Source organism: Microcaecilia unicolor, chromosome 3, assembly GCF_901765095.1.
Source record: "Microcaecilia unicolor chromosome 3, aMicUni1.1, whole genome shotgun sequence".
Lineage (NCBI taxonomy): Eukaryota > Metazoa > Chordata > Amphibia > Gymnophiona > Siphonopidae > Microcaecilia > Microcaecilia unicolor.
The window spans coordinates 107,674,381-107,686,674 of record NC_044033.1 but is presented as its reverse complement, the minus strand read 5'-3'; the positions used below and the strand labels follow the sequence as shown (position 1 = coordinate 107,686,674).

The 12,294-nt window shown below is 48.6% G+C and overlaps 1 protein-coding gene across 4 annotated transcripts in view; it reads left to right on the top strand.

Moving 5' to 3' along the window:
• The window catches only part of MGME1 (mitochondrial genome maintenance exonuclease 1), a 53,769-nt gene extending 42,635 nt beyond the window's left edge, over positions 1-11,134 (top strand). For 2 of the 4 annotated variants that reach the window (XM_030196253.1, XM_030196254.1), the window contains exon 5: positions 10,382-11,134. In XM_030196253.1, the coding sequence (XP_030052113.1) occupies positions 10,382-10,519 (138 nt within the window). In that variant the 3' untranslated portion in view covers positions 10,520-11,134. The remainder of the gene's footprint in view (positions 1-10,381) is intronic. The other 2 variants (XR_003941440.1, XM_030196255.1) reach the window with 2 other exon arrangements.
• Positions 11,135-12,294: the final 1,160 nt, after the last annotated feature.

The window sequence follows — 12,294 nt, the reverse complement described above, 5'->3', positions numbered from 1 at the left end:
AAAGATGGTTTTCTCCTAAGATATCCTTGCAAATGTGTCTTCAGTTTGATAATCATACTTGTGTATTTTATGATGCTTCTCAGTTGCAGTTTTTCTTGAAAGGAAAGGGTTTTGCCACTAGTGGAGAATTAGCCACTTTCGTAATTCTGAGCTACAATGTGAGTGCACTTACATCAGCTTGGGAGCAGGTGTAAATCTATGTGGCTGAAGTAAGGGCATATTTTATAATCTACATATTTAAAAATGTGACCGTGCTCATTCCCCCTCAACCTCCTCCCCCTAACATGTTTATATCTGTACAAGTGCAAATGTACTTACCACAGCGCTTATACAAAGGGTAATGTTATAAGAGGCATTTTATGCACATCAGTATATGCATATGAAATGTCCTTTATACAATTACTATCATACACCCCCCCCCCCCCCCCAAATTGTTAATGCAGCCATGCATTAATTCCCAAGGGTATTTTTATTTTAACTTTTGCTCACACATTTTCAGTAGTAGCTCAAGGTGAATTGCACTCAGGTACACTGGGTATTTCCCTTTTGGGCTCACAATCTAAATTGGTACCTGAGGCAATAGAGAGTTAAGTGACAACTTGCCCAAGATCACAAGGAACAGCAGTGGGATTTGAACCAGCCACCTCTGGATGTCAAGCCCAGTGCTGTAACCACTAGGCCACTCCTCCACTCATATGTTTAACTGCTTGCATTTTGGTAAATGGCTTCCATAGTTCTACCAAGTGATTCAAATTAACTCCGTGTACAATCTTGTTCACCAGTACACTACACTTAAATTGTCTGTCTAGGCAAGAATTCAGTGTAGTCTATCCAGTAAAGGTATAGCCCACTCCCACCCAGGACTACCCAGAACTAACCTGCAAACAAGCTATCAGTTTACCCAGTATTATGAGTCATGGAAGAGAGACTCTTTCTGATGACGACGTATATGGCAGGTATTGCCAGAGAGGCTCTAATCTGTTATCCAGATCTCGGACTATAAAAAATTATTTTTCTAGCCATCTGACCTACCTATCTATGTAGTGTAAGTGCCAAATCTAGCATAGCACCTAGAATCTGGCTTGTCGACCATAAGGGAATCGGAGACCTTCCACCACTGGATTCTGTGTAGGAATAGACTTACCATGGCCTCCTACCAACAGTTATATTTGGGTTAATTGTAAAACAATTTTCTTTCATCCACCTTTTTTATGTGAGCAAAACAAGTGTCCAAGAACTCAGAGGTAACAATTAATGTTCCTCTACATATGGAGATGGGAAAAATGGATAACTGTAGAGGGCTAAAAATAAAACCCTGCCATAATAAAGCAACAGTAGGGCATGGACCAGTCGTTTCTTGATGGTATCATGATTTTAAGGCCACTTCCGAGGAGAACTTATATAAAGATGCACCTGCAAAAGGCATAGGAGCGCTCAGCCAGAATACCAAGAATTATCAACACTTTTACATGACCACAAAGAAGCTCATCACCACTTGCCTTTTATACCAGCTGCCTATGTGAAGGCAACCCCATTCCAACAGACTGTATGATTTTCAAAGTCTGCGATCACTCTGGGCTCTAGGTGGTGGTTACCCTTAGGGGGTTTGTGGTGGTCCATCAAACTTATGTTTATTTTAACAACCTACGTATTTGTATCAGGACTTTTAAACATGTCCTGAAACTTTCTTTTGCATTTCTCAATTTATCCTTGTAAATAAATACTTTCTGTTTGCTATAGTGTGGTTCATGTGGCTGATTGGTGTAATAAGAGAGAATTCTGAATTCTGGGACCATGTTAGATGTGTGTATTCACTCCTAGCTTTAATGCCCTTATTCACATACAGTGGGGGAAATAAGTATTTGATCCCTTGCTGATTTTGTAAGTTTGCCCACTGACAAAGACATGAGCAGCCCATAATTGAAGGGTAGGTTATTGGTAACAGTGAGAGATAGGACATCACAAATTAAATCCGGAAAATCACATTGTGGAAAGTATATGAATTTATTTGCATTCTGCAGAGGGAAATAAGTATTTGATCCCCCACCAACCAGTAAGAGATCTGGCCCCTACAGACCAGGTAGATGCTCCAAATCAACTCGTTACCTGCATGACAGACAGCTGTCGGCAATGGTCACCTGTATGAAAGACACCTGTCCACAGACTCAGTGAATCAGTCAGACTCTAACCTCTACAAAATGGCCAAGAGCAAGGAGCTGTCTAAGGATGTCAGGGACAAGATCATACACCTGCACAAGGCTGGAATGGGCTACAAAACCATCAGTAAGACGCTGGGCGAGAAGGAGACAACTGTTGGTGCCATAGTAAGAAAATGGAAGAAGTACAAAATGACTGTCAATCGACAAAGATCTGGGGCTCCACGCAAAATCTCACCTCGTGGGGTATCCTTGATCATGAGGAAGGTTAGAAATCAGCCTACAACTACAAGGGGGGAACTTGTCAATGATCTCAAGGCAGCTGGGACCACTGTCACCACGAAAACCATTGGTAACACATTACGACATAACGGATTGCAATCCTGCAGTGCCCGCAAGGTCCCCCTGCTCCGGAAGGCACATGTGACGGCCCGTCTGAAGTTTGCCAGTGAACACCTGGATGATGCCGAGAGTGATTGGGAGAAGGTGCTGTGGTCAGATGAGACAAAAATTGAGCTCTTTGGCATGAACTCAACTCGCCGTGTTTGGAGGAAGAGAAATGCTGCCTATGACCCAAAGAACACCGTCCCCACTGTCAAGCATGGAGGTGGAAATGTTATGTTTTGGGGGTGTTTCTCTGCTAAGGGCACAGGACTACTTCACCGCATCAATGGGAGAATGGATGGGGCCATGTACCGTACAATTCTGAGTGACAACCTCCTTCCCTCCGCCAGGGCCTTAAAAATGGGTCGTGGCTGGGTCTTCCAGCACGACAATGACCCAAAACATACAGCCAAGGCAACAAAGGAGTGGCTCAGGAAGAAGCACATTAGGGTCATGGAGTGGCCTAGCCAGTCACCAGACCTTAATCCCATTGAAAACTTATGGAGGGAGCTGAAGCTGCGAGTTGCCAAGCGACAGCCCAGAACTCTTAATGATTTAGAGATGATCTGCAAAGAGGAGTGGACCAAAATTCCTCCTGACATGTGTGCAAACCTCATCATCAACTACAGAAGACGTCTGACCGCTGTGCTTGCCAACAAGGGTTTTGCCACCAAGTATTAGGTCTTGTTTGCCAGAGGGATTAAATACTTATTTCCCTCTGCAGAATGCAAATAAATTCATATACTTTCCACAATGTGATTTTCCGGATTTAATTTGTGATGTGCTATCTCTCACTGTTACCAATAACCTACCCTTCAATTATGGGCTGCTCATGTCTTTGTCAGTGGGCAAACTTACAAAATCAGCAAGGGATCAAATACTTATTTCCCCCACTGTATCTAAGGTACACTACCCAGCAGGGGGCATGTCATAGCTGATTTTCCCCTCACATACCTGAATTTCATAGCTCATAACCCAGACATAAAAATATTAAACAATATTGGCAAGAGCTGGGAGCCCTGAGGCACCCCACAACTCAACATTTTAGTTATTAAATAGCTCATCCCTCCATTTATTCTTCAAGGATTTCTGCAATAAGAATTCTGAAAACCATGACGGCACTGTGCCCGAGTTACGCAAATAGCTTAATTTCAACAATAATTCATGATTGACTAGAAAAAAACATCCATGTTAAAACATCCATGACAAAGGCTTCCCCACTCCTGTCTAAAAGTGGTTCAGTTCAGATGACGTAACCACTAACGGTTCCTTTACTTCAGCAACTACCAGAATATTATCCACTAGTCCATAATCATTTAATTGAGGCTGCAATTGAATGGCCTCTGCTGCTTCCAACACTTTAGCCATAAATGGGTTACTTGCTACTAGCCACCATTGCCTAACACTACTTAGTGCAAGGACCATAGGAAAGCAGCCCTTCTGTAGAGACAGCAGATAGTCCCATCAGGTATATCTCTATCAATGCTGCCAGACAAGGATCAATTATGTAATGACACTTCCATATCATCAAGCTGATCAATCCATAGACTGGTGGGTTGTGTCCATCTACCAGCAGGTGGAGATAGAGAGCAAACTTTTGCCTCCCTATATGTGGTCATGTGCTGCCGGAAACTCCCCAGTATGTTCTCTATCTCAGCAGGTGGTGGTCACACACAGCAGCAGCTCTGGCTAGGCCTCCAAGCCTAATCCTTAGGTTTTGTTGAGGCCTGGGGTTGAGGGCTCTTTTGAGCAAGTGCAAACCTGGTGGTGCCAGGTCCCTCCTTTTCTCCCCCCTCCCGCTGGCTCCGTTAAAAAAAAAAAAAAATATATATATTTTTAAACGTCTTTAAAGGCGTTTAATTCGACGTTTCTTTAAACGTTCATTGCAGCTACTCACTGGGACACCAGTTCGTTACAGCTCGGAGCGGCAAGCAGGTAATTTTACCTTTTTATAGCGGGCAGGGGGTTCCCCGATTCTTCTCCTCGTGGCAATGGTGTCGGAGGGCGAGGGCGCAAAGGGTCGCTCCCCGGATCGCTGGAGCGCTTCTAGAGGGGATGCGGGGGTTTTACAACCTGATTCACCCTTGATGGGTGATAGTTTAGTGACCGATGAATGTCCCGGTCGTTCCTCCGGCGTGGCGGTTTTTTCCCGCCATTAACGCCCATCCCCCGCTCCTCGCCTCCGCCATCTTGGCCGGCCACGCGGCTCGGACGGCTTCTTCGGGGCCGCCCTTGAGGTTGGAGACATTAATGCCATGAACGCCCTTAATTTGGGCGACGGCACAAAAGCGGCTAAAGTTAAGCGCCGTTCTTCCCGCGCGGCTCCTTCACGGAGTTTCGCGCCGGACGCCATTTTGGATGCGCAGCATGTCTCTCCCCCGCTATTGCGAGCGCCGGTTGAGAGTGTGTCTAGGGCTGTTGCCCAGGCTGCGGAAGTGCACAGTCTGGGGGGTTTCTCCCCCGAGTTTGTTTTGCTGCTGCATCAGGCTTTCCTCATGCAAAACGCTGCCCCTGCTCCCTCTTCTGATAAAGAGGTTGAGGTTCCCAGAGGTAAACGCCCTCGGGTTGATTTCCAGGCCTTGGAGGACTTTTGTCTCCTCCGATGTAGATGAGGGCAGCGTGTCTGAGGTCTCCCAACGATCCTTTGCGGATTCCTTGGAGGAGATAGATCCCCGCTCGGATGGAGCGGATGACCCCTCTGCAGCGCGGCTTTTTAGCCCAGAGGATTTGCCCAACCTGTTGTTACAGGCCATGGACACTTTGAAGATTTCCTCTCCGGAGGACGTCTCTCCCTCAGCCCCTGTTGGCTCTGCCATTATGCTGGGGACGAAGCGCCCGCCTAGAACCTTCCACGTGCATGATGCCATGCACACCTTAATTGCGGCTCAATGGGATGTCCCGGAAACGAGCCTTAAAGTGGCTAGGGCTATGTCCCGCCTCTATCCTTTGGCTGTGAGTGAACGTGAGGCCTATCTGTGGCCTACCGTGGATTCTTTAATCACTGCGGTGACTAAGAAAACGGCGTTGCCGGTGGAAGGTGGCACGGCCCTAAAGGACGCCCAAGACAGAAGATTGGAGGCGGCCTTAAGGTCGTCCTTGGAGGCAGCTGCTTTAAGTTTGCAGGCCTCAGTTTGCGGCTCCTATGTGGCCAGGGCGTGCCGGACTATGGTGCAGCGGGCTTCCCCCTCGGATCATTCCTTGAGGGCTGATTGGCCGGCCCTGGAATCGGGCTTAGCCTATTTGGCAGACTTGCTGTATGATGTCTGGAGAGCCTCAGCTAAAGGCATGGCTCAGACAGTCTCTGCGCGGCGGTGGCTTTGGCTGAAACATTGGTCTGCTGACCACGCCTCTAAATCCCGCCTGGCTAGATTGCCTTTTAAAGGCAAGCTGCTCTTTGGGGTCGAGCTGGACAAAATCGTGACCGATCTCGGCACGTCTAAGGGCAAGAAATTACCAGAGGTCAGGGCTCGGGTTAGTACTCGTCCCGATACCTCCATACCGCCCGGGCAAGTCGGGTTCCTCTGCCCCCTCTTCCTTCAAGAGGAATTTCTCCCCCAAGCAGCATTCCTTTCGCAGAGACCGCCGTCCCGGAGGTGCTCCCTCCGGTCCTCCCCCAGGGTCTCGTACCCAATGACGGGGCCTTGGTCCACGCCCCAGTGCAGATTGGAGGACGGCTGTCCTCGTTTCTGGGCGAGTGGATCACTATAACTTCAGACGCGTGGGTACTGGAAGTCATCAGAGACGGCTACAAGCTAGAGTTCTGCCAACCCTTAAGAGACGGGTTTGTACTCTCTCCCTGCAAGTCTCCGGTCAAGCTGTGGTAGTGCAGCAGACCTTGGACAACCTGATCCGCCTGGGTGCGGTCGTTCCGGTGCCAAAAAATCAGATTGGCAAGGGACGTTACTCCATTTACTTTGTGGTTCCAAAGAAAGGAGGTTCTGTCTGGCCTATCCTCGACCTCAAAGGGGTCAATCGGGCCTGGAAAGTGAGGCACTTTCGCATGGAGACTCTCCGCTCTGTTATAGCGGCAGTGAAGGCAGGAGAGTTCTTGGCTTCCTTGGACATCAAGGAAGCGTACCTGCATATTCCCATCTGGCCTCCTCTCCAACGCTTTCTGCGTTTTACAGTCCTGAGACGACACTTCCAGTTCAGAGCCCTCCCTTTCGGGTTGGCTACTGCTCCGCGGACCTTTTCCAAAGTAATGGGGGTCATAGCGGCCTTCCTGCTAAAGGAAGGAGTACAAGTCCATCCTTATCTGGACGACTGGTTGATCCGAGCCCCCTCTTATGCAGAGTGCGGCAAAGCTATGGACCGGGTAGTTGCTCTTTTGAGCTCCCTGGGATGGATCATCAACTGGAAGAAGAGCCAGCTGCGCCCGACTCAGTCCCTGGTGTATCTGGGAGTTCGATTCGACACCCAAGTGGGCAGAGTGTTCCTGCCAGACAATCGGATTGTCAAGCTTCAGGCTCAGGTGGACTAGTTCCTAGTAGCCTCTCCTATTCGGGCTTGGGACTACGTGCAGCTGTTGGGCTCTATGACGGCCACGATGGAAGTAGTGCCCTGGGCCAGGGCTCATATGAGACCACTACAGCTATCTCTGCTGCTGCGCTGGACTCCGATGTCGGAGGATTATGCTGTGCGCCTTCCCGTGGACCCAGCAGTGCGCAAGGCGCTGAGCTGGTGGACGCAGACAGACAAGTTGTCTGCAGGATTGCCTCTGGTGACCCCGGAGTGGATTGTCGTCACGACAGACGCCTCTTTGATGGGCTGGGGAGCCCACTGCTTGGGAAGGACAGCGCAGGGGCTCTAGTCGCCTGCAGAGGCAAGTGGTCTATCAACCTCCTGGAACTCAGAGCCATTCGCTTGGTGTTATTGGAGTTCATCCCGGTACTCGTGTTGAAGCCTGTACGGGTCCTGTCGGACAATGCCACGGCTGTGGCCTATATCAACCGCCAGGGAGGTACCAGAGCGCCCCTCTAGCCAGGGAGGCTATGAGTCTTTGCCAGTGGGCGGAAGCGAACCTGGAGCAGCTTTCAGCGGCCCACATTGCCGGAGTCATGAATGTCAAGGCGGACTTTCTCAGTCGCCATACCTTGGAGCCCGGAGAGTGGCAACTATCTGCTCAGGCGTTCTTGGACATCACGAAGCGCTGGGGCCAGCCGAGCCTAGATCTGATGGCGTCATCGGCCAATGGCCAAGTGCCGCGCTTTTTCAGCAGAGGACGGGACCCTCGATCCCTGGGAGTAGATGCTCTTCTCCAACAGTGGCCGACACAAGAGCTCCTCTATGTGTTCCCGCCCTGGCTCATGTTGGGCAGGGTGCTAGACCGGGTGGCAAAGCATCCCGGCAGGGTAATCCTGGTGGGTCCGGATTGGCCCAGACGTCCCTGGTATGCGGACTTGTTCAGGCTCTCAGTCGACGATCCTCTGCGGCTGTCAGTGGAGCAGGGCCTGTTACATCAGGGTCCCGTGGTGATGGAGGATCCCTCTCCCTTTGCTCTTACGGCCTGGCTATTGAGCGGCAGCGTCTGAGGAAGAAGGGCTTCTCAGACAAGGTCATCGCCACTATGCTGAGAGCGAGGAAGCGCTCTACTTCTACTGCTTACGCCAGGGTTTGGCGTATCTTTGCAGCATGGTGTGAAGCAGGCTCACTTTCTCCCTTCACTGCTCCAATTTCTTCAGTGTTGGCGTTCCTGCAAGAAGGTCTGGAGAAAGGCCTGTCGCTCAGTTCCCTTAAAGTCCAGGTAGCGGCTCTGGCTTGCTTCAGGGGCCGCCTGAAGGGTGCTTCCCTGGCTTCGCAGCCAGATGTGGTGCGCTTTCTCAAGGGAGTTAATCACCTGCGCCCTCCTCTGCACTCAGTGGTGCCTGCGTGGAATCTCAACCTGGTGCTAAGAGCATTGCAGAAGCCGCCTTTGGAACCCTTGTCGAGGGCATCTCTGAAAGACCTGACGTTGAAAGCAGTCTTTTTGGTGGCTATCACTTCAGACAGAAGAGTTTCCGAGCTCCAGGCGCTCTCATGTCGAGAGCCTTTTCTGCAGTGCACTGAGGCAGGAGTGACTATTCGCACAGTGCCTTCCTTCCTGCCCAAGATTGGTTCTCGCTTCCATGTGAATCAGCAGCTCTGTCTCCCTTCCTTTCGTAGGGAGGACTACCCAGAGGAGTACTCCGCTCTTGAATATCTGGATGTGAGACGAGTCATCATCAGTTACTTGGAAGTGACCAATGATTTCCGGAAATCGGATCATCTGTTTGTCCTGTTTGCAGGTCCTCGTAAGGGTCTGCAGGCTGCTAAGCCTACAGTGGCAAGATGGGTCCAGGAAGCCATTGCAGCGGCTTATGTGGCCGCGGGGAAGGTGCCGCCTATCCAGCTGAAGGCTCACTCCACGAGAGCTCAGGCGGCCTCGATGGCAGAGGCCGGATCCGTCTCCTTGGAAGAGATATGCAAGGCGGCAACGTGGGCTTCGGCTCATACGTTCTCCAAGCATTACCGTTTGACTGTGGCTGCACGGGCGGAGGCCCGGTTTGGAGCTTCAGTGTTGAGGTCAGGGATTTCTATGTCCCGCCCTGGGTGAGTACTGCTTCGGTACATCCCACCAGTCTATGGATTGATCAGCTTGATGATATGGAAGGTAAAATTATGTATAATCATACCTGATAATTTTCTTTCCATTAATCATAGCTGATCAATCCATAGCCCCTCCCAGATATCTGTACTGTTTATATTCTGGTTGAATTTTAGGTTCAAGTTTAGCCTTCAGTTACTTCAGGAGGACTTCGTGTTCAAGTTCTTCTTCACTTGGATTCTTCAAGAGTTGAGACGACTTTGTGTTACAGTGAGCTGCTGCATTCCTCTCCCCTCCGTTTTACGGGGCTGGATTGAGACATAAATTCTGCCGGCACTCCCTCCCGCTTCGTGCGGCTGTAGGGCAGCTTTGTACCCCTCCCGCTTCGGCGGTGTTAGGGTCAGTCAGCTCCTCCCGCGGTTGCGGTTGCAGGATAAGCCAGATCCCCCCGCATCGGCGGGTGTGGTGTCCCTCCCCCGCTCCGCGGGGATGAGCTGGACGGATTCCCCTCCCCCACTTGTGTGGGGATGAGCTGGGTTAATTCCCCTCCCCCGTTTCGGCGGTGGTGAGCTGGGCAGAGTGTCCCTTCGTGGGTGTAATTCTCTAAGTGCTGAGTCCTGCGGATGGAGCTTTGATATCGACATACTGAGGAGTTTCCGGCAGCACATGACCACATATAGGGAGGCAAAAGTTTGCTCTCTATCTCCACCTGCTGGTAGATGGACACAACCCACCAGTCTATGGATTGATCAGCTATGATTAATGGAAAGAAAATTATCAGGTATGATTATACATAATTTTACCTTACCTTACTTTTAGCCTCTTAAGTCTCCTTTATCAATAAATTTGACTCGTTAAATAGCAAAACAGTGTTACTATGTCCAAATAATGGTAAATCGAGCAATTTTCAAGTCTACTGATGGCCCTAATTATGGGAGAATGGAGATAGAAACTTTTTATATTTTTGATAGAATGTGCATATGATACCTCAGAACCTGTAATATCGAAATAAGAGCTAAAATCTAGTCCCTTTGAAAAACCTGCTCTATCTTTATTGAAAATAAAGTTTCTTAATAGCAAACGTAGGGACTGATTCACTAGGTTGGGTTTTTTTTTTTTCTCCCATTCTCTATGGATAAATACTTGGCTGAATCAGGCCTTTGGGTGTGCTTGCTGAGTCTGCTAATCCTATGATGGGACTTAAACAGTAATTTGTGCCTGGTACTCTCCCACACAGCGTGATATGCCGGACTACCATGTTTTTCTTGTCTCTTTTCAGGTTGATTGCGGACTTATTGTGGTTGCTTACAGAGACGGCTCCCCTGCCCATCCTCATTTCATGGACTTGGACTTGTGCTCAGAGTACTGGAATAAGTGGCTGTTGCGCCTGGAAGAATATGTGGAGAAAAGAGAATGAGAGAAATAGTAATACTATCCAACTTAGTATTATAGACCTCATGTTCACCTTTATACTAAATAGGTGACTTCAAAACATTGCTGAAACTACCTCAGCTTATGTACACGTATTATATATCCTGTGTGTATATGTCATTGAACAGGCGTTTGTAAAAATGTTTAAATATCTATATATCTGTAAATGTCAATGTATAGATATATAACAGGGATGGAAAAGTATTTAGAAAACTTGAGTGCCAGCCAACACTTTAGGAACTAAGGGAAAAATATATTTCGCCATATAGCTTTTTGCTTCATTTTTACTTTTCTCTTCCATCTAGCTTCTCTTCACTGCCTGTGACAGGTCACAGTCACTCCTTCCAGCAGCAGCTGCTGCTTTCTTCTTCCCACTACCACAGTGATGGTGTATTCTCCTGAGCCAGTGGCAGCTGCCTGGACTCCCTGCCTCCCAGGAACTCTCCACCCTGCGTATAAATATTGGTTGAGATGACTACATATTATAGGAAGAGCTGACCAGTCATGTATTTTAGTTCATATTTTATTGCACACTTATGTAATTCTGTGTTTCCTGCTAAATGGTAAAAATGAGTTTATAAAAATGGTTCCTTTTTCAGTATCTTAGCTGAGCAAAACTGCTGTTCATTTCTCTTTGAGTGTTCCGGTAAACAGACCCTGTAATTACTATAAGAGGTTGAGAATTTGGAAGTGTCAGTTTAAAAAATAATTCTTTCATTTGCATATAATGTACTGTTTGTAAGGGATTCTAGTAATGCCTTGTAGGGTTTGTCACTACTGGAATACAGTTCCATTTATGCAACTAGGGGTTTTATTTTTGGAAGTGCTGGAACTGTAGAGCAGGCACTGAAATTGTATGCCTATAATACTATCCTAGTCCTGGTATTGCAGCATTTTATTTATTTTATTTTTGTTACATTTGTACCCCACACTTTCCCACTCATGGCAGGCTCAATGCGGCTTACATGGGGCAATGGAGGGTTAAGTGACTTGCCCAGAGTCACAAGGAGCTGCCTGTGCCTGAAGTGGGAATCGAACTCAGTTCCCCAGGACCAAAGTCCACCACCCTAACCACTAGGCCACTCCTCCACTCTTTTTCTCAGTATGACAGAGGACTTAATGAAGAAGTGGGCACAGTATTCAAAATTTGTCCTACATGGTAAATTCCTACAGGGTTTGTTCTCAGTAATAATATGCATTAAAACTATTAGTCCTCCATTTTATTTACTCCTTACATGAAAAATGTAGGTATGACTATTGGTTTCCCACTTTGGATTTTTAGCTCGCTCCTCTTCGATGGTAACTCAAGATGAATTAACATTCAGGTACAGTAGGTATTTCCCTGTCCTTAGATGGCTCCCTTATTTGATCAAATCACTCTCTGTGGATAAATTTGCTTGGGAATACACAGTATAGCCCTTTGAGCCACAGAGTTGAGCAGAGCTTTGCTTGCCAGTCAACTAGCAAATTTGTCCTGTGCTGAGCATTGGTGTATCAAACATATAAAAGGCAAGTGACCGTACTCACTTGCAAATGCGCAGTAGAGACTTCCCTCTCTGTCCCGCCCCCGCGTCAAGACGTGATGACGGGGGGAGGGGGCGGAACAGAGAGGGAAACTGCGCGGAAGGGGAGGGAGGGAACCGCTGATGTCGCTACCGCTCCCCCCCCAAGGTAGCCGCTACCGCCCCCCCCCCCCCCCCCCCCGGAGTCGCCACCACCCCCCCTTCACCTGGCCCGGGGCCCTCTCTTCGTTATTCAACT